Raw genomic sequence first — 22,274 nt, 5'->3', positions numbered from 1 at the left:
TTGAGGGGATGTGCTCTCTCAGTGAAGATGAGGAAAATTCTATGGATGTTCATTGGGGAACTTTCTGACGAGCCGCATCGCCGCCTGGTGTGGATGCTGCAACGCACAGAATAGTAACGGGCTACAGAGGGTTCCAGCCTCAGCCGCCACTCTGACGGTAACACCCCTCCCCACCAGCGCGGACATTGTCAAGAGGCGATGCCTCGAGAAGGCGGCATCCATCACTGAGTACTCTCCCCACTCGGGAGAAGCTCTCTGCTCGTTACTACCATCAGGGAGGAGTCGCAGGAGCCTGAACACCCCACACACAACGATTCAAGAACATCTTCTCACCCTGCGCCATCACATCTCTGAACACACGAGCACAGACTCGACATTTTTGCGGTGTTTATTAATGTTTGTAATTTACATTAACTGTGCATCTTTTTTGCAGTTCTGATGCAGCAGAAGAACACATTCCAACCAGTCTACATTGCAGATAAAAAAATAAAAAATCAAATAGCGATTCTGCTTAAAAATATTCGATAGGACAGGACACTTGGCACGCTGGCCTTCACCGGTCAGGACACTGAGCACAGGAGTCGGGAGATCACGTTGCAGTGGTACAAAGACATCGGTGAGGCTTTCTGCTTTAGAATAAACGCCACTGACCTCGAAAGAGTGTGCAGGGAGTTCTATGGGGATATTGCAGGAAATCGAGGGTTATACAGAGAGGGAGGGAAGTTTGTGACTTTATTCCCTGGATCAGTGTTGCAACCTTACAGAGGTGCATAAACCCAAGAGCGGCACAGACAGAGGGAATGAGCACAGACTTTCACCCAGGGTTGGGTTATCGAGAAGCAGATGACACAGGATTGTGGTGAGAGCGGGTGGGAAGGAAAAAGAGAGAAAGAGAGATCATGGAGACGGAGGATTCAGAGAGAACGGAGAGGGAAGGGGGAGAGAGGGGTAGAGAGGTAGCAGAGAGTGTGAGAGAGTTGGCTGAGAGAGAGGAGAAAGAGCGGGCAGAGAAAGGGCGAGGCAATAGAGGGTGGAGAAGAACGGGACGGGTTGGAAATGGCCACAAAGCAGGGGGTCAATGGGACAGAGTTTTGCCGGTGTGTAGTGGGGGAGAATGGAGACGCCTCAGCAGTTGGAGAATGGGATAGGATGAAGGGACAGAGAGGGAGAGGAGGGAGTTTGAGAGGATGGAGGGTTGATATCTGACGAAAAGAGAGTGGGGAAATAGAGGGGTAGGCACTGGATTCAAATCGGCTGCACTGCCACAGACGGCACAGGATTGAGGGGAGAGTGGGTGGAAAGGAGAGAGAGAAATATCGGGGAGATGGAGAGAACGGTGAGGGAAGAGAGTGGTGTAGAGAGGGGTACGAAAGTGAGAGAGGTGAAAGAGGTGAGTAGACGGAGCAGAAGAAAGCGGGCGGAGGAAGTACAAGGTAATAATAAGATAGGTAGAGGGAGCGGGACGGGGGAATGGAGGGAAAGAAGGGGATGGACGGGGAGAGAGATTTGTCGGTGTGTGGTGGGGAGAATATGGTTGCGATAAGAGGAGGAATTGGAGTAGGAGGGAGGTGCAGAGAGGGTGGGCGGGGAATCTGAAAGGATCGGGGAGTGAGAGTGAAGGGGAGAATGGAGTTAGTCATTTGATTCACGTCGCATCCACTGGCTGTTGACAGAGACCCCGGATCTTTTCAGGAATATCCGGCAACAACGACTTCTCGCAGATGAAATGCTGATCACGATTGCAAGGATAAATCCTACTGACTGCAGTCGGATCACACTGCCAGCAGTAGGGCGTCCCCGAAGAACCCTTGTACAGGAGACGGAAGCTCGCATTCCTATACAAGAGGATTAAACAATTTCAACAGAGACAGAACAGCTCCAGCAGAGAATCCGAGCCGAGACCGTCCACAAGCTAATCCCAGGAAATCGCTCTCTCCGAACAGCCTGTGTCATGTCCCCGAACTCCTCGCACTCAAACGCTCTCCCCCACCGCCCCAGGCCGGTACCTAGATTGATACCACGGTCCCAATGTCTCCCCACAATCCTGTGTCAGTCCCCAGCTAATTGCACTGACTCAATGTCTCCCCCCAGCCCCGGATACCCCAAACTAATCCCACCGAATCGCTTCCTCACCGCAGTACTCTGTCAGTCCCCATACGAAACGAACAGGTCCACCCTCTCCACTCTGATCTGTTTCAGTCCCCGCACAAACCCCAACTCACCCACCGTCTACTCCCGCTGCCCAGCTCTTTTCCCTCAGATCTATGTCAATCAGCAAACGAATCGCACTGTTCCTCCCTCTCCTCAAAGCCCGGCGACTAGCTCCGAAAAAAATCACATTATCCCACTGTGTGCCCATCTCCCTGTACTAGTCTCCAAACTAATCCAGTTGTCCTACTCTCGCCCCTGAGATCTAAGTCCTTCACTAAACTAATCCTGCTGTTGCTTCCTCGCCTCACAGGCCGGCGACTATCTCCAAAATGATCCCACTGCACCGCGCTCTCCTGACTGACATGCGTCAGTACCAAAATAATCCCTGTGTGCTGATCTCTCCCTACTGCCCCCTGCCAGTTTCCGAAATATTCCCACTGCCTGTCCTTCCCCGGCAGATATGTGTCGGCCCTAAAATGATCCTATTGCACCAACCTATCCTCTACCCCACATACAAACAAATCCCAATACCCCTCACTTTTTCCACAAAACTACTTCGGACCGTAAACGAATTTCATTTTCACCCGTCAGGACTAGCTCAATACCCAGTTTCACCCGACAGATCAGTCCAAATCTCACCGGTTTTCGCATTTTCCAATCCAGTATATATGGGTTTGGTACACAAGGTTGCGGGATGCAAAGTTCTGAGAAATTTAAATTTACTGTATTAATGCCAAGAAGAGAAAACTATTAGACGGAGATTCTCTCCGTTGATTATAACGGGAATCTCGTCCGGGACTCTGTTAAGGTAGCTTCAGTGTGTGTCAGAACCCAGGAGTGTGTGATGGGACGGTGTGGAGGGAGATTCACTCAGTGTGGAACCCCGGGAGTGTGTGATGGGATGATGTGGAGGGAGATTCACTCTGTGTCTGACCCCGGCAGTGTTTATGCGACGGTGCGGAGGGAGATTCACTCTGTGTTTGAGCCCGGGAGTGTGTGATTGGACGGTGTGGAGGAAGAATCACTCTGTGTCTGACCCCGGGAGTGTGTGATGGGACGGTGTGGAGGGCGATTCATTCTGTTTCTGTCCCCGGCAGTGTGTGATGGGACGGTGTGGAGGGAGATCCACTCTGTTTTCTGACGCCGGGAGTGTGTGATGGGACGGTGTTGTGGGATATTCACTCTGTGTCATACCCCGGTGTTTGTGATGGGACGGTGTGGAGGGAGATTCACTCTGTGTCTGACCCCGGGAGTGTGTGATGGTACGATGTGGAAAGAGATTCACTCTGTGTGCCTGACCCCGGGAGTATGTGATGGTACGATGTGGAGGGAGATTCACTCTGTGCCTGACCCCGGGTGTGTGTGATGGGATGGTGCGGAGGGAGATTCACTATGTGACTGATCCCGGCAGTGTGTGATGGAACGGTGTGGAGGGAGTTTCACTCTGTGTCTGATCCAGGGAGTGTGTGATGGGTCGGTTGTGGCGGAAATTCGCTCTGATTCTGTACACGGGAGTGTATGATGAGACGGTGTGGATGGAGATTCACACTGTGTTTGACCACGGGACAGTGTGATGGGACGGTGTAGCGGGAGATTCACTCTGTGTCTGTCCCCGGCAGTGTGTTATGCGACCTTGCGGAGGGAGATTCACTCTGTGTTTGACCCGGGAGTGTGTGATTGGACGGTGTGGAGGAAGATTCACTCTGTGACTGACACGCGGAATGTACGATGGTACGATGGTACGATGTGGAGGGAGATTCACACTGTGACTGACCCCTCAGTGTGTGATGGGACGGTGTGGATAGAGCTTCACTCTGTGCCTGACCCCGGCAGTGTGCGACGGGACGGTGCGGAGGGAGATTCACCTCTGTGTTTGACCACGGGAGTGTGTGATGGGACGATGTAGAGAGAGATTCACTCTGTGACTGACCCCCGGAGTGTACGGTGGTACGCTGTGGAGGGAGATTCACTCTGTGTCTGACCCCAGCAGCGTGTGATGCGAAGGTGCGTAGGGAGATTCACTCTGTGCCTGACCCATGGAGTGTGTGATGGTACGATGTGGAAAGAGATTCACTCTGAGTGTCTGACCCCCGGAGTCTGTGATGCGACGGAGTGGAGGGAGCTTCACTCTGTGCCTGACCCCGGGAGTGTGTGATGTGATGGTGTGGAGGGTGATTCTCTCTGTGTCTGACCCCGTGAGTGTGTGATGGGACGGTGTTGTGGGATATTCACTCTGTGTGTCTGACCCCGGGATTGTGTGATGGAACGGTGCGGAGGGAGATACATTTTGTGCCTAACCCCCGGAGTGTGTGATGCGACGGAGTTGAGGGAGCTTCACTCTGTGCCTGACCCCGGGAGTGTGTGATGTGATGGTGCGGAGGGTGATTCTCTCTGTGTCTGACCCCGTGAGTGTGTGATGGGACGGTGTTGTGTTATATTCACTCTGTGTCATACCCCGGAGTTTGTGATGGGACGGTGTGGAGGGAGATTCACTCTGTGCCTGACCCATGGGGTGTGTGATGGTACGATGTGGAAAGAGATTCACTCTGTGTGTCTGACCCCGGGAGTATGTGATGGGACGGTGAGGAGAGAGATTCACTTTGTGTCTGACCCCGGCCAGTGTGTGATGGGACGGTGTGGAGGGAGTTTCACTCTGTGTCTGATCCAGGGAGTGTGTGATGGTTCGGTGTGGCGGAAATTCACTCTGCTTCTGACCACGGGAGTGTATGATGGGACGGTGTGGATGGAGATTCACTCTGTGTTTTACCACGGGAGTGTGTGATGCGACTGTGTAGAGGGAGATTCACTCTGTGACTGACCCCCGGAGTGTACGATGGTACGATGTGGAGGGAGATTCACTCTGTGTTTGACTCCGGGAGTGCTTGATGGGACGTTGTGGAGGGAAATTCACTCTGTGTTTGACCCCGGGAGTGTGTGATGTGACGGTGTGCAGGGTGATTCAATCTGTGACTTACCCCGGGAGTGTGTGACGGTACGATGTGGAGGGAGATTCACTCTGTGTCTGACCCCGGAAGTGTGTGATGGGACGATGTGGAGGGAGTTTCACTCTGTGTCAGACCCCGGGAGTGTGTGATGGGACGGTGCGGAGGGAGATTCACTGTCTGTCTGACCGCAGGTGTGTGTGATGGGTCGTTGTTGACGGAGATTCACTCTGTGCCTGACCCCGGGATTGTGTGATGATTCCTGTGTTACTGTGAGATCTTATCGTGCTGTGACACATACCGCTTCATCACTTGAATTGATTTCCAGCAGCCTTGAATGACGGTTTGAACATTCTTGCATGGCTTTTTGGAAAGATGTATCAAACGTGGATACGTAATAACACCGGTCTTTGTTTGTGACCCAGTCCTCGGAACACGTTTGCTCTGAAAATCAGGGACAAGTGACAGTGAGACACAGAGTGAATCTCCCTTCACAGTTCCCCATCACACATACCCGGGTTGACACACAGAGTGAAATTCCCTCCACTGGTTCCCATCACGCAAACCTGAGTTCAGGCACAGAGTGAATATCCCTCCGCAACGTCTTATCGTAAATTAACAAGGATCAGACACAGTGAAGTTCTCTCCACACCATCCATCACACACTCCCGGGGTCAAGACACAGAGTGAATAGAACATAGAACAAAGAATAATAGAGCACAATACAGGCCGTGTGGCGCACAACGTTGTGCCGACACTTAAACCTTTGCTCCCATATATCTCCCTCCCTTAATTTTCTCCACATACCTTTCTAGTAGATTCTTAAATTTCACTAGTATATCTGTCTCCACCACTGACTCAGGCAGTGCTTTCCACGTTCCAACCACTCTCTGAGTAAAATAAATCTTCTTCTAATATCCTCCTTGAACTTCCCTCCCCTTACCTTAGAGCCATGTTCTCTTGTGCTGATCAGTGATGCCCTGGAGAAGAGGCGCTGGCTATCCACTCTATACATTCCTCTTAATAACTTGTGCACCTCTAACATGTCTCCTCTCATCCTCTTTCTCTCTTTGTAAAGCCCTAGCTCCCTTAATCTCTGTTCATAATGCACACTCTCTAAACCAGGCAGCATCCTGGTAAATCTCCTCTGTACCCTTTCCAATGTTTCCACATCCTTCCTATAGTGAGGCGACCAGAACTGGACACAGTACTCCAAGTGTGGCCTAACCAGTGTTTTACAGAGCTTCATCATTACCTTGCGACTCTTAAACATAGAACATGGAATAGCACAGTACATTACAGGCCCTTTGGCCCACAATGTTTTGTCGACCCTCAAACCTTACATCCCATATAGCCCCTCACCTTAAACTCCTCCATATACTTGTCTAGTAGTCTCTTAAGCTTATCTAGTGTACCTGCCGCCACCACTGACTCAGGCAGTGCATTCCCGCACCAACCACTCTCTGAGTGAAAAACATTCCTTTAATATCTCCCTTGAACTTCCATCCCCTTACCTTAAAGCCATGTCCTCTTCTACTGAGCAGTGGTGCCCTGGGGAAGAGCCGCTGACTATACCCTCCATCTATTCCACTTAATATCTTGTAGACCTCCATCATGTCTCCTCTCCAGGCATGCGTCACCGTTCCACGTGTCAGACACACACATGACCCCACCCCCAAAACCTCTCACCCACCCCCCATTCCCGCCATAGCTTCTCAAAACATGCGCACTGTGTCGAAAACAGAGTCCCGTCATACATACACGGGGTGAGACACAAATTTAAGATCCCTGCACCGTCCGATCACACACTAACACGGTCAGACGCAGACTGAATCTCTCTCTCCATGGACCCATCAGACACTCCAGGCGTCAGACGTTGAGTGAAGCTCCCTCCACATCGTCCCATCACACACTCCCGTGACCAGACACAGATTATAGCTTCTTATCTCTCTGCAATGTGACGAGTAGCAGGAGATGGTGCGTTTGAGGTTGTTGTGTCAACTCACCTTTTCCGCTAGTCAGCAGTTGACAGATTTGAGGCTTCTCTTTCGTCAGAGTCCTGTACTTAATTTCGAGGTCAGTGATCTTTTGACGGGGATCGGTCTGCGTCAGATTCAGATCGGAGAGATGGGTGTTCAGGACGGAGTTTTTATTTTCGAGGACGAGAAATTTACTTTTTGAGGACGGAGACATTAGAACATAGGAACATAGAAAACCTACAGCACAATACAGGCCCTTCGGCCCACAAAGTTCTGCCGAGCATGTCCCTTCCTAAGAAATTACCAGGCTTACACATATCACTCTATTTCTCAGAGCTCCATGTACCAATCCAAAATTCTCTTATAACACCCAATCGTATCCGCCCCCACCACATTGCCGGCAGCAGGTTCCTATTCCTGAGACAGGTGCTCCGGGAGAGAGCCATGCCGGAATTCTGGGTTATGCTGGATTTAAGTGTTGAGTTCAACTCATTTACCTGAAGTCGATATTGCCGTTGGGTCCTGTTGGCCTCCTGATATTGTTCCCAAAGTTCCTGGTGGTCTCGGGCGCAGGTGATGAGAGAGTGACGAATCTGTGATACTGAAAGTGATAGTGGGTCGTGTGTTACGGTCACCGCGAGCGGTGTGTCGGGGTCAAAGTGACTGGACTGTCGGTGTCACGGTGAGTGGCGTGTTAGTGTTATGTTGAATGTCCGTGTCACAATGAGGCGTTGTCGGCATCACTGTGAGCGACGTGTCGGGGTCACGCCGATTGTCCTGTCGGTGCCATGAACAGGGTAATGTCGGCGTCACGGAGTGGGGTGCGACCCTGTCGCGGTGACGGGAGCGTCAGTTCACGATGCGGAGCGTGTCGATATTACGGTGACTGTTAGTGGAACTCACGGTGTGGGATCTGTCCGTGCAGGATGATAAGAAATAGAAGGAGGAGTCGTCCATCCGGCCTGTTGAGCCTGTTCCGCCATTCAATAAGATCACGGCTGATCTGAACTTATCTCCACTGACCTGCCTATTTCCCCATAACCCTTAGTTCCCCTACTGTCAAAAATCTATCCAACCTTGTCTTAAATATATGTACTGAGGTAGCCTTCACTGATTTATTCGGCAAAGAATTCCACAGATTCACCAATGTCTAGGAAAAACAGTTCCTTAATTATGGTCTAACCTGGGACAGTCAGCATGGCTTTGTGAAGGGTTGAAAGGAAAGGACAAAAGGTTGAGAGCGCCATGGTTTTCAAGGGCTATTGGAAACTTGGTTCGGAAAAAGAGGGAGATCTATAATAAATACAGGCAGCATGGAGTAAATGAGGTGCTCGAGGAATATAAATAATGTAAAAATAATCTTTAGAAAGAAATTAGAAAAGTTAAAATAAGATAGGAGGTTGCTTTGGCAAATAAGGTGAAAATAAATCCGAAGGGTTTCTACAGTTATATTAATAACAAAAGGATAGTGAAGGATACAATTGGTCCCTTAGAGAATCAGAGTGGACAGCTTTGTGTGGAGCCGAAAGAGATGGAGGAAATTTTGAACAATTTCTTTTCTACGGTATTCATTAAAGAGAAAGATATTGAATTCTGTAACGTAAGGGAACAAGTAGGGAAGTTATGGAAACTCTGACGATATTCTATGAGGAAATACTGGCACTTTTAAGGAAAATAACAGTTGATATATCTCCGGGTCCTGACAGGATATTCCTTAGGATCTTGAGGGAAGTTGGTGTAGAAATAGCAGTCGCTCCGACAGAAATATTTCAAATGTCATTATAAACGTCGATGGTGCCGGAGGATTGGCGAATTGCTCATGTGAATCAATTGTTTAAAAAAGGTTTCTAAGAGTAAACCTAGCAATTATAGGCCTGTCAGTCTGACGTCAGCGGTGGGTAAATTAATGGAAAGTGTTCTTAGAGATGGTATATAGAATTCTCCTGATAGACAGGGTCTGATTAGGAATTGTCAGCATGGATTTGTGCGTGGAAGGTCATGTATGACAAATCGTATTGAATTTTTTGAAGATGTTACGAGGAAAGTTGACGAGGGTAAAGCAGTGGATGTTGTCTATATGGACTTCAGTAAGGCCTTTGACAAGGTTCCGCACGGAAGGTTATGTAGGAAGGTTCAGTCGTTAGCTATTAATATTGAAGTAGTAAAATGGATTCAACAGTGGCTGGGTGGAAGATACCAGAGAGTATGGGGTGATGGGGTGGTAAATTGGATTAGTAACTATGCAGATGATTCTAAGGTAGGTGGCATTGTGGATAATGAAGTAGGTTTTCAAAGCTTATAGAGAGATTTAGGCCATTATCCAAATAGGACATACATGGTAAATGGTAGGGCGTTGAAGAATGCAGTGGAACAGAGTGATCTATGAATAATGGTGCATAATTCCCTGAAGGTGGAATCTCATGTGGATAGGGTGGTGAAGAAAGCTTTTGATATGCTTGCCTTTATAAATCAGAGCATTGAGTACAGGAGTTGGGATGTAATGTTAAAATTGTTTAAGGCATTGGTAAGGCCGAATTTAGTTTATTGTGCATATTTCTGGTCACCAAACTATGGGAAAGATATCAACAAAATAGAGAGAGTGCAGAGAAGATTTACTGGAAAGTTACCTGGGTTTCAACACCTTAGTTACAGGGAAAGGCTTAAAAAGTTAAGTGTTTGTTCTTTTGAGCGTAGAATGATGAGGGGGGACTTGATAGAGGTATTTAAAATAATGAGGGGGATGGATCGAGTTGACGTGGATAGGCTTTTTTTCCATTGAGAGTAGGGGAGATTCAAACAACAGGACATGATTTGAGAGTTAAGGGGCACAAGTTTAAAGGCAGCACGAGGGGGAATTTCTTTACTCAGAGAGTGATAGTTGTGTGGAATGAACTTCTAGTAGAAGTGGTAGAGGCAGTTTCGGTATTGTCATTAAAAAATGGATAGATATATGGACAGAAAGGAATGGAGGGTTATGGGCTGAGTGCAGGTCGGTGGGACTAAGTGAGAGTAAGCTTTCGGCACTGACTAGAAGGGCCGAAATGGCGTGTTTCCGTGTTGTAATTTTTATATGGTTATATGGTTACATGGCACATCGTGTCTAACAAGCCTGATAGAGTTCTTTGCGGAGGTGACCAGGCATATAGATGAGGGTAGTGCAGCGGTTGTGATCTCATGGATTTTCGTAAAGCATTTGACAAAGTAACACATGGTAGGCTTACTCAGAAAGTCAGAAGGCATGGGATCCAGGGAACTTTGACCAGATGGATTCAGAATTGGTTTGCCTGCAGAAAGCAGAGGGTCGTAGTGGAGGAAGTACATTCGGATTGGAGGATTGTGACTAGTGGTATCCCACAAGGATCGGTTCTGCGGACTCAGCTTCTCGCGATTTTTATTGACGATCTGGATGTGGGGGTGAAGTGTGGGTTGGCAAGTTTGCAGACGACCCAAAGGTTGGTTGTGTTGTGGATAGTGTAGACGATTGTCGAAGATTGCAGAGAGACATTGATAGGATTCTGAAGTGGGATGAGAATTGGCAGATGGAGTTCAACCTGGAGAACTGTGAGGTGGTACAATTTGGAAGGACAAACTCCAAGGCAGAGTACAAAATAAATGGCAGGGTACTTGGTAGTGTGGAGGAGAAGAGGGATCTGGAGTTACATGTCCACAGATCCCAGAAAGTTGCCTCACAGATAGGTCGGGTAGATAAGAAAGTTTATGGAGTGTTAGCTTTCATAAGTCGAGGGATGGAGTTTAAACGTCGCGGGGGTAATGATGCAGCTCCATAAAGCTCTGGTTAGGCCACACTTGGAGTATTGTGTCTAGTTCTGGTCGCCTCACTATAGGAAGGATGTGGAAGCATTGGAAAGGGTACAGAGGAGATTTACCAGGATGCTCCCTGGTTTAGAGAGTATGCATTATATTCAGAGATTAAGAGAGCTTGTGTTTTTACTCTGTGGAGAGAAGGAGGATGAGAGGAAACATGATAAGGCTATTAAGTGGCGTTAAGGTCAGGGAGGAAAGTTCAAGGCGGATATGAGAGGATGGTTCTTTACTCAGAGAGTGGTTGGTGAGTGGAATGCACTGCCTGAGTCAGTGGTGGAGGCAGATACACTAGTGAAATGTAAGAGACTACTGGACAGGTGCATGGGGGAATTTAAGTTTGGGGTGGGTTATATGGGAGGCTAGGTTTAAGGGTCAGCACAACATTGTGGGCCGAAGGGCCTGCGATGTGTTGTATTGTTCTATGTTCTATGTTAATCCAGAATCTTGTGGCTATGTCCCTTAGTTGTAGTCTCACCTACCAGTGGGAACAACTTTCCTGCTTCTGTGCCTCTATTCATTCTGAATTCCGGCGAGTGCAGTCCCCATCTCCCCCTCATTGTCTAACACTCTCATCTCTGGTATCAACCTGCTGAACCTCCTCGGCACCGCCTCCCAATCCAGTACATCCTTCCTCGAGTCAGGAGACCAGAGCTGCACGCAATACTCTAGGTGAGGCCTCGCCAGTACCCCTGTACCGTCGCAGCAGACCCTCTCTGCTCTTAAGTTCAATCCCTCTCGCAATGAAGGTCAACATCCCATTTGGCTTCTTGAGAGCTTGTTGCACCTGCAAAGCAACCTTTTGCGATTCATGCACAAACACTCCAAAGTCCCTCTGCACAGCAGCATGCTGCAATATTTCACTATTTAAATGATAATCATCTCTGCCAGTTTTCCTGCCAGTAGCCTCACATTTACCAAAGTAGCATTCCATCTGCCAGTCCCTTCCACACTCACTTAACCCATCTATGTCTCTCCGCAGACTCTGCGTATCTTATGCACAGTTCCCTTTTCCTCTCAATTTAGTATCTTCAGTAAACTCAGGTACACGACACTTGATCCCCGCTTCCAGATCTTTAATTTATATCGTGAACGGTTTGCGGGCTCTGCCATTGGGGGATGTATAGTTTTGACAGCGACTCTTATGTCAGTGATGCAGTGCGGTGAGTGTTGGTGTCACGATGCGGTACGAGCCGGATACAAAATGAGGAACGTGACTGTGTCACAGTGAGGCATGTGCCCACGTCCCAGAGCGGCACGTGTCGGTGCCACGGCGAGGGGCGTGTGGGTGTTATAGTTAATCGTTATTACAGTAGGGTGTGTGTCGGTATCAGGTTGAGGGATTTGTTGTTATCATCTTCAGGGATGTGCTGATGAACGTTCTGTCGGTGTGACGGAGAGTGTTGTGTCGTTGTCATGGTAAGGGGGACCGTCTGTACCACAGTGAGGGGTGTGTTGATATCACCTTAAAGGGTGTTTCGGGGGTAATGTTGGGAATGTGTCGCTGTAGCAGTGGCCATGTTTATTCTATGCGGTTTGGTCGTTCCAACCGGTGTTAAACTCACCGTGAATCCTCCAACAGATACCCGTGATAACGAGGGTCGCTGTTAAGACGCAGATTAGCCATATGCTTGGGTCTGATCGGCCTCTCCTTGCGGGTCGTTCACTACCCATACCGTCTGTGGAAAAATCGTTTCTTGTTTTTGTCAATCCATCGTCATATTCCCTGATCTTCCCCTCCGCTGCTCTTCCCACCCTCTGCGTTCAGCTCACTCTCGTTTCCTCATGCAGAGCAGTGAGCGGAAAACACAGAACAGACCATTCGGGCAAAAAATTTTGCTATACCAGTTATCCTTCATACCTAAATCGTTTTTACAGACATAATGTTCATTTCCCTCCAACCCCCGCACATAAACGTGCATGACAAAGAGCCGATTAAACGACTCTATCGATTTGCCTCCACCACCACCCCTAGCAGCATGTTCCAGTCGCCCACGCTCTCTGTGTAAACAAAAAAATTGCCCCTCACCTCTCCTGAAAATATACTCCCTCACCCCTTCCACTCCGTGGTATTATACGTTTCTCTTTATTCTTGGGGGGGGGGGGGTGCTGGGTGGAGCGGATGCACCGGTTGCCTGGTCTATCTCTGTCTCTCGTCATGATAGAGACCTGTATCAACTCTCCCCTCAGCCTGGGATACATATGAAATAACATACGAAATACATACATATTGCATGAATGTATTTTACTGATATCCTGCATCTGCTTGTTATCTTTGTCTGTTTTGTGCCGTTGGTTTTGTGTTTTGTATCTGGGTCCTGGAGTAACGCAGACTCGTTTGACTGTATTGATGGGTATTCATGTATGGTTGGATTGGAATGCAACTTACATTGAATTGAAACCGTCTCTTCTGTGCCGGTTGCACCTTCTTTGGAAGAGAACCCAATGAGACAAATACCAGAAGCCCCTTTCACTAAATTTCGCCTCATCTTCCCCACCCTACTTCCCGTCTGAGAGTGTGTGGAGTGGGAGATGAGTGGAAATTTTGGGGCGTATCGAGAGAAGAGGAATATTGAGAGAGAGAGAGAGAGGGTAAGAGGAAGCAAAGGGTGTGCGGACAGAATGGGTAAGATGGTACGGGAAGAGGAAGAGAAGTGATGTGATAGTGGGGAGACGGTAGAGAGTGTGGGGCAGTGAGGCATTGAGAGTGAATGAAGGGAAGAGTGGGGAGAAAGAGGGCGATGAGGGAAAGAGAGGGGAGAGAAGGAATTGAGAGATAGGCGGCAAGAGGGAGTAAGGTGAAATTACAGACAGAAGGGGAAAAAGAGGGAGAGAAGGAGTGAGAGAAAGTGGGGAGGATGAAAGAGAGAGAGGAAAAGAGAAAGGCCCGAAAGAGGGGAGAGTGTTGTTGAGGTAGTAGGAGAAAGGAGGGGAAGAGGTGGAGATGGATAGAGGGAATAGAGAATGGGGTAAGAAAGAGTAGAGTGAGGTTAAAATTTTATACAGAGCCCCTCCTACTGTCCTCTATCCTGATCAGTCCTCCCTGGGTATTTCCTACCCTCTGCCCATCAGCGTTCCTTTCCTCAACACCCCCGTGCTCAACACCCCTCCCACGGTATAACCTCCACACCGCCCTGCCGATGACATTCTCTCTTCACTTAACCCCTCCACAGCATTCTGTCTTCATCCTATTCCATATCTCTCCCTCTATACCGCCCCTCCCCGGCGCTGTCTCCACTCCCCTGCCCCGAGAGCAGGCTCCTCACCAACCCTCCAACAGAGTTCCCACTCATCGCCTCTCCCATCCGTTCAGCTGGGGGACAGAACAGGTGAACGCGATGGGTTCGTGGGTTTCCCTCTAACTAATCATTAGGGTCAATTGTGCGTTACACTGAGATCTCCCGACAGGAACGAAACACATCAGCTGAACACAGTCAAACTGACGGAGATGAAACTGACCTCCACCTGACCGGTCCCGGGGAACAGAGAGGGTCCTGAGTTTAGGTTCCACGTACGATACATTAGATTCGGCTGGGGACAGAACAGTGAGAGTCAGTGAGGTTACCTCTACCGTCCCTATCACACACATCCGGGATCAAACCCATAATGGCGCTCTCTCCCCCCCCGTTTTTTCTCAACCCACTCACCGTAGGAAGGAGACTGTGGACCCGTTTCTCCGAACTTCACATTCGCGTAGGTATTTCCCTCGTCCATCTTGTTCAGGGCTCTCTGCGTCTCTGAGCTGGAAAACGACCGTTGTCACAGGAAACCCATGATGAGAAGGCGGTCACACCCGACACCAGCAGACACCAGGTGGACAGCTGATAGAGAGAGGAACCGAGAGCCAGGGGGAGGAAGTGCAGTCTGGCAGAGAGATTCAGGACGTGGGAGAGCGTTGTCGAGAGAGATCAAAGTGGTGGGTGTTGGGAGAACATTGAGAATGGCGAGAAAGAGGGATAGGGGCAGAGGGGAAGATTAGGGGTTAGCGGAGAGAGAGGTGAGCGGCAGTGAACAGAGGGTAGAGCGGTGAGAGAAGGGGGCGGGGAGTGTGTGGAGAGAGATGAAAGGGAAGGGTGACGGAAATAGGAAAACAGGAGAGGGAGGAGGGATGTAGAGAATAGAGGTGAGGATTTTCGGCGAGAAATTGGGAAAGAGAGAGTAAAGAGGCGGTGAACGGGAGAAAGAGAGGGGGATAGAGAGCCGGAATGACAGGAGGCAGAGTGGAGGAGAGGGAGTGAGAGAGGGAGCGCTACAGAGAGTGAAAAGAGATGCCGTGGGGAGGGAGGGAGGAGAGGAATATAGACGAAGGATGTGGATAGGAAGATAAATAGGAGGAGATATTGAGAGCAGGAGGGACTATCGGAGGGATTTGTGTCTCTCATGCACAGCCTGTACTTTCCGGGAGGAATGCATCCACCGTTGGTTACTGGCTCGGGAGTTGGTCTGTTCCTGTTCATCGCCCCGGGTCCAGGCCTTCTGACCGTGAGAGGCCACGACTCCAGGTCAAAGTCCCGAACACACAACGAAAATGAGTGACCCCACAAACCCCTTCCTCCGAATGAAGTAATCACCTCCCCTTGAAACTCTTTCCATCCACAGGGTTTCCCTCCCCCTTCCTCGTCCAGTGGCGCACACTCGACCTCCTTCTTTATTCCATGGCTCTTTCTCTCTCTCTCTCTCTCCTCTCTCTTCTCTCTCTCTCTCCTCTCTCTCTCTCTCTCTCTCTCTCTCTCTCTCTCTCTCTCTCTCCTCTCTCCTCTCTCTCTCTCTCTCTCTCTCTCTCTCTCTCTCTCTCCTCTCTCTCTCTCTCTCTCTCTCTCTCTCTCTCTCTGTCAGGCGGCCGTGGAGCAGAGGACACTGGCATATGTAAGTCCAGAGTTTGATTGGGACTCGGACTGAAGTGGATCAGCCAAGATCATGTGCTGGAGCAGACCCGACGGGTGAAATGGCCGCATTTTGCCGCTATCCTCTGATTTGAAGCTTCCTGGGGACTCTGGGGGGGGGGGGGGGGGGGGTCCGCATCCCTGAGGATCAACACTGGGCACAACACATTCAGGCATACACAAATGTGTCATATTCCCGAATAAACAGCTACAGGCTTCCAGGTTTCGGCACTCTCACTACCCGGTGAGGGGTTCGCTGTCACTTTCACCTTTAGTCTCAGAAGGCCAATATCTTCAGTCTCGGAAATGGACGGATGGCGAACAGTGGTGGGGAAGTGTATGGTCAGTTACTTTGTGACAGTAAATTAAAGTATAGACCGATTTTCTAAATGGGCGAGAACGATTTCTCGCTCCGGCGCCAAGGGAATTGGGGATCTTCATGTGCGGTTCCCTGGTGGATGACTTACAGGGGGAGTCGTTGGTGAGGAAGGCATATCGAATGTTAGCATTCATTTCCCAGAGGGCAAGAATATAATTGCAAGGAATTAATTTTAGAAACATAGAAACATAGAAAATAGGTTCAGGAGTAGCCCATTCTGCCCTTCGAGCCTGCACCGCCATTCAGTGTGATCATGGCTGATCATCCAACTCAGAACCCTGTACCTGCTTTCTCTCCATACCCCCTGATCACTTTAGCGACAAGGGTCATATCCAACTTCCTCTTAATTATAGCCAATGAACCGGGATCAACTGTTTCCTGTGGCAGAGAATTCCACAGATTCACCACTCTCTGTGTGAAGAAGTTTTTCCTCATCTCGTTCCTAATAGGCTTCCACTTTATCCTTAAACTATGACCCCTCGTTCTGGACTTCCCCAACATCGGAAACCATCTTCCTGCATCTAGCCTGTCCAATCTCGTTAGAATTTTACCACTTTAAAAGACAGAGGTGAGGCCTAATTCGGAATATTATGAGCAGCTTTGTGACTCTCAGAGAAGAATTGCTGTGCCTTTACTGAAAACTTCCAGTCTTGGAATCTACGCATTTCTCTGACGTCAGTCGCATCACGTTCAAGCTTTTGATTCCGGCCCTTGTCTGAGGTCTTTGCAACATGTCCCCACATCGACTCTGCTATCTGCTCTGGGACCCTGAATCCAACCCCCATGTAACTCCAGTTTAACAAATCTCCCCGAAACCCTCCTGTACAGCCCTGGCCAATCTGTCCCCACATCGACTCTGCTATCTGCTCTGGGACTCTGAATCCAACCCCCACGCAACTCCAGTTTAACATCTCTCCCCGAAACCCTCATGTACAGCCCTGGCAAATCTGTCCCCACATCGACTCTGCTATCTGCTCTGGGACTCTGAATCCAACCCCCAAACAACTCCAGTTTAACATCTCTCCCCGAAACCCTGATGTACAGCCCTGGCAAATCTGTCCCCCACATCGACTCTGCTATCTGCTCTGGAACTCAGAATCCAACCCCCATGCAACTCCAGTTTAACATCTCTCCCCAAAACCCTCCTGTACAGCCCTGGTCAATCTGCCCGCTCGGATATCAGTTCGCCACCATTTTAGGTGCAAACCTTCTCTTCTGTGCAGATCCCACCTTCCTTGGGAATCGTGCAATGATCCCGAATTCTGCAGCCCTCCCACTTACAACAACTATCGGGCCACGTGCTAAACTGCATGGTCTTGCAACTCCTGGCCTCACCTGGACGGATGGTCGTCCTGGACTTTAATTTAATATCTAAATACTTCACCTCACGTTACAGATCCGCCTCCCTATTCATACTGTTCTCGTAGGAATTCTCCCTATTCATTACTGATCACTATTTGTAATTTGACCGCCGTTTGCTCGCTCGCCCACTTAAGAATCACAGGGAAGTAAACAATGAATAAACGACAAGAAATCTCTCTACCATTCTCCTCCTTCCCTCACTCAACCATCTCCTCGCTGACGCATGGAAAAGATAATTCAGCGGATGACCGGTCGATGGCTGTCCACTCCAGCAATGGCCGCTCCGCTTGCACTGAATTATATATATTTGCACACGCTAATGAATCCGTTTCCCCGATCGGTTGCTGATCAAACGCCGAAACTTCGGCGAATAACTGCTGTTAATGCACACTCGCCAAACGAGTGAGTGTCTATGTTGTTTTTTCACTCCCTGTGTTTAACTGAATTCTGTTCAAACGCCGGGATTCTATAACCTTTGGCTATGAGTCAGACATAGAGCGAAGCTCCCTCCACACAGTCCCATCGCACTGTTCTCGAATCAGACACAGAGTGACGCTCCTGTCGCAAAGATCCATCACATAGTTCCGGGTGTAGTCCGGAGTGAAGCTCCCTCCATACCATCCAATCACGCATTCCGGTGTGAGAGCAATAGTGTAGGTCACTCCACACCATCCCTTCACCCACCCCGGGGCCAGACCCTGGGGGAAACATCCTCCACTCCTTACGTCGGACAACAGGTGATGATCACTAAATATTAATCATTCATTCGCTCCCGGGGTCAGAAATGTAAAGTACCCCCCGCAGGATCGCACCACATTATACCGGAGTACGAAGCTCCCTCTCTCCATCAACAACCTCCCTACTCACCAAGACCCAGAAGTTCAGCGTCCCGGTAGTCTCGGATTGTGTGTGTCTCTCGGAGATGGTGTTTGAGTTTGTGACCGGGTGGCGGGCTGAGGGAAGAGGAAGGAAGAGGCGGAGAGTCGTGTCCAGGGAAAGGCCGGTGTGATTGCAGCCATTGGAGCAAGTGGTGTGGATCCACACGGCCTGGCTGTCCATTCAGAGCGCTGCAGAGGCCCAGGGGCGAAAGATCGCATAACCTCTGAAAGGGGGCTGGCGTAAACCCGATCCCATTATCCCCGCAATTACCTGTGAACACCGAGAGAGAGACTGGACAGTGGGGGGAAGCGACTGAGATGTGGAGGCCTGTAGGGAATGCAGTGGGTCACGGAGACGGGAGGGTCGTCCGGGAATTGTTATGACGGAGATGGGGATCTGTGCTGGAGAGGGAATAGGTCACAGAGACGGGGCAGATTGCAAGGGAAAGGGGTGACAGAAACGGGAGTGGTGTAGGGGAGGGGAGTGTGTGACAGAGACGGGGAGGAGTGCAGGAAAGTGTCTTTTTGACGGGAACTCGGAGGGGATCTGGAGTGGATTATGGAGACGGTGAGGAACTCTGTCGGTGTCACGCTGCTGGGCGTCGATGAGGGGCGCACTCTTGTCACGGCAAGAGATGTCGGTGTCACGGTGAGGGCCGTGTGGCTCGGTCACTGCCAATGCTGTCTGTGAAGTGATCGTTCCCTGTGTTTCACAATCTATCGTCACAGACCTTGATCCACCCCACCCCGTGATGGGTTCAAATCACTCTTTACTCTCCCTGCGGAACAGAGAACGTGTATCACCTAACAGAACGGACCAATCGGCCCGCATGGCTGTGATATATCAATTAATGTAAATCACTTCTGCCTACACAACGTCCATCTGGGACACGTCAAAGTCTGGGAAAAGGCGCCAAAGCATTCGGGCTCTCACGACCGGACTACGTAACAGTTTCTTCCCCCAAGCTATCAGACTCCTCCATACCCAGTACCTGGCCTGACACCTTGCCCTATTGTCCTGTTTATTATTCATTGTAATGCCTGCATTCTTTTGTGCACTTCATGCAGTCCTGGGTAGGGCTGTAGTCTCGTGTAGTTGTTGTGTTGCTTTTTTTTTCTCTGTGTTGTTTTTTTTTAAGTAGTTCAGTCTAGTTTCTGTAATGTATCATGTAACACCATGGTCCTGAAAAACGTTGTCTCATTTATGCTCATTTATGCTATGTACCAGCAGTTAAGGTAGAAATGACAATAGAAGTAACTTGCCTTGACTTGACTTGATCTCCCCGCATTCCTCGCACACCCAGGTCCCTTGCAAAGAGCCTCTGGAACTACTCTCTCCCTGTGTTTGTCAATGAATCCAATGTGGCCAGTAAAGCCGCCCATCGCCCTTGAATTCTTTCCGCTTCATCACGACTAATGCAACCGAAAGCCGGAATGCTGAGGTAACGCTCCTTCCCGTCCTACAATCTCGTCTCTTTAGTGTCTACAATATCACAATTCAGTTCGTTCACACCCTGCCCCAGCGCATCTGCATTTCCATATAACCATATCACAATTACAGCACGGAAACAGGCCATCTTGGCCCTTCTAGTCCATGCCGAACGCTTACTCTCACCTAGTCCCACCAACCTGCACTCAGCCCATAACCCTCCATTCCTTTCCTGTCCATATACCTATCCATTCTTTTTAATAACAATGTCGAACTGCCTCAACCACTTCTACTGGAAGCTGGTTCCACACAGCTACCACTATGTGTAAAGAAGTTCCCCCTCGTGTTACCCCTAAACTTTTGCCCCTTAATTTCGTACTTCGTATTTCGTACAATACGACCTTCATGGAAACGTCGCAGCTTATAATATGAGACACAACAGTCTCAACCTTTTGCTTCCTGACATTGCCGGAGATCGTAACAACATCTGTCCTAAAGGACACTCTACTCTCAGTTTTGGCATTCTGCTTTTCATCCCTCTGCATCTCTAGTTTAAACCGTTTCATTCCCCCTCCTCAATGAAAACTCCCAGCTGAGATATTCGTTCCAGTTCAGTTCATTTGTAAACTGTGAGAGTTGCTCGTGGCAGAGAAAATGAAGGAGATGAGCAGCGTGGTGCAGTGTGGCGTGGCCTCCAGGCAAGAGAATGTGCTCGGCAGATGGCAAACTCTGTTCTGGTCTTCTGCGAATTGCAGTGGCAGCCAAATGAACCCACAGAACATCTTTTCCGTCCCATAAAATGAATCCCCTATCACAGCTGCTGATCTTATCTCATTCGCCCCCTTCCCTTCTGAACTACAGAACCAACCACAGAGACGTCATTTGTCAGACTTGCATCTACCCGGTCATTTGCAACGCTATCCCCCACCCGGAAGTATGCAAAGTGGTATACCTGTTATTGAGCTTTTTGGCCACAGGAGGGCGTGTAAACTGGACATGGCTGCTTAACCCTTTTCATCTTCCTCACTGTCACACAGTTTCCTTTGAACCTTGGGTCTAACTTCCTCCTTATCACCCGCTCAGTTTCCCAAATGATCATGAGCCCATCCAGTTCCAGTTCCAACTCCTTAACCCCGAGTGTTAGAAGTTGAAGCTGAATGCACTTCTCACGGGTGAAGTTGTCAGAGACACTGGAGGTCTCTCTGGCTTACCCCGTCCTGCAAGAGGAGCATTTAAATCTCCTGCCAGGCATGTCTACTGTTCTAACGGTTTAATTGTACAGAAGGAAATAATAAACACACTGAAAACAAACCCACCTACAATAAACCCTGTCTTTTTTTTTTGCCCGTGATAATAAATCCACTTCACCGATTGGTTGTTGGGCGAAAAACGCGAGGCGCTGCTTTTTAAAGCATATAGTTGTCCCGCTCCTGATCTTTGTTTGCAGGCTGTCTCAGCGCCAATATTATAAGAATCTATGACTCCATCAGACACACACGAAGCGAGTCTTCCCCTCTCCTCCATCCCATCCCATCACATATTCCATATATCACAGAGTGGAACTCACTCCACACTATCCCATCACAAACTCCCAATGTCAGACACAGAGTGAAGCTCCCTTCACACTGTCCGATCACACACTACCAGGGTCAGACACAGAGTGAATCTCCATCCAGACGGTCCCATCACACACTCTCGGGCTCAGACACGTGAAGCTTCCTCGGCACTGTCCCATCACACTCTTTCTGGTACAGACACAGAGTGAATTCACCTCCCCATTTCATCACACACTCACTGTTCAGATATTGTTTAGTTCCTCTGTAGCTATCCCCCGCCAAACCAGCACAATAGCATCAAAAACTACCCAAGTCAAAATGAGATCTAACCCCTACACCCCCCCCCCCCCACCCCCCGCACTCTCTTCTCTCAACAATCCCCAGTACTCCACAATCCCAGTTGTCTGGAATCCTGTCCCGGAAAATATGAGTGCGCGTGACAGGATGTGGATGATTCAGCACGCACGTGCTCCCAGATTTAATCACCGATTCCAAATCCCGGGCTGGTGCCCGTCCCTCTACAACAGGATGATAGGCTCCCTCATCCGGAAACCACAGTCTGTAGCGACGTTATCGAGCAACAGGTTGTGTGATAAAAAAACAAGGGGCTGGTAAAGGGCTCAGACACATTAGGAGAACGAGAATAGACGTGGCAGTTAGAATACAGTGTTGGGAATTGCATGGCCTTGCAATTAAAAAAAAACGTAAACTATTTTCTTGATTGACAGAAAGATTTAAAAATAAATCTGCGGTGCAGAGGGATTCGGCAGACCTCGTGTAGTTTTCATAAATGTTTCACATGCAGATTGATGTGCCTCAGGGATCTGTACTGGGTCCAATGCCGTTTGTCATATACGTTAATGACCTGGGTATATGGGGTGGTAAATTGGATT

At 49.3% G+C, this 22,274-nt stretch overlaps 1 protein-coding gene across 1 annotated transcript; it reads right to left on the bottom strand.

Moving 5' to 3' along the window:
* Window positions 1-1,645: 1,645 nt before the first annotated feature.
* Window positions 1,646-14,612, bottom strand: LOC140720741 (uncharacterized). The gene is made up of 6 exons (XM_073035570.1): window positions 14,542-14,612; window positions 14,354-14,425; window positions 12,460-12,573; window positions 7,570-7,673; window positions 5,395-5,537; window positions 1,646-1,835 (listed from the first exon to the last, which is right to left on the bottom strand). The coding sequence occupies exons 1-6, from the start codon at window positions 14,606-14,608 to the stop codon at window positions 1,646-1,648; spliced, it is 690 nt and encodes a 229-aa protein (XP_072891671.1). The 5' UTR covers window positions 14,609-14,612.
* Between the last annotated feature and the right edge of the window lie 7,662 nt (window positions 14,613-22,274).

The sequence above is a fragment of the Hemitrygon akajei genome, unplaced genomic scaffold (genome assembly GCF_048418815.1).
Source record: "Hemitrygon akajei unplaced genomic scaffold, sHemAka1.3 Scf000046, whole genome shotgun sequence".
In the NCBI taxonomy this organism is placed as follows: Eukaryota; Metazoa; Chordata; class Chondrichthyes; order Myliobatiformes; family Dasyatidae; genus Hemitrygon; species Hemitrygon akajei.
Note: the sequence above shows the minus strand (reverse complement) of the source record. Positions and strands in the feature narration are given on the sequence as shown.

Excerpts from the sequence above, each read along its gene's own strand:
- LOC140720741 (XM_073035570.1), bottom strand. The coding sequence starts at position 14,608 with ATGGACGAGGGAAATACCTACGCGAATGTGAAGTTCGGAGAAACGGGT. Across the intron at positions 12,574-14,353 it reads CCGGGACCGGTCAGGTGGAG|ACGGTATGGGTAGTGAACGA; the intron begins GTCAGTTTCATC and ends ATTTTTCCACAG. Across the intron at positions 5,538-7,569 it reads AACGGCAATATCGACTTCAG|AGCAAACGTGTTCCGAGGAC; the intron begins GTAAATGAGTTG and ends CCTGATTTTCAG.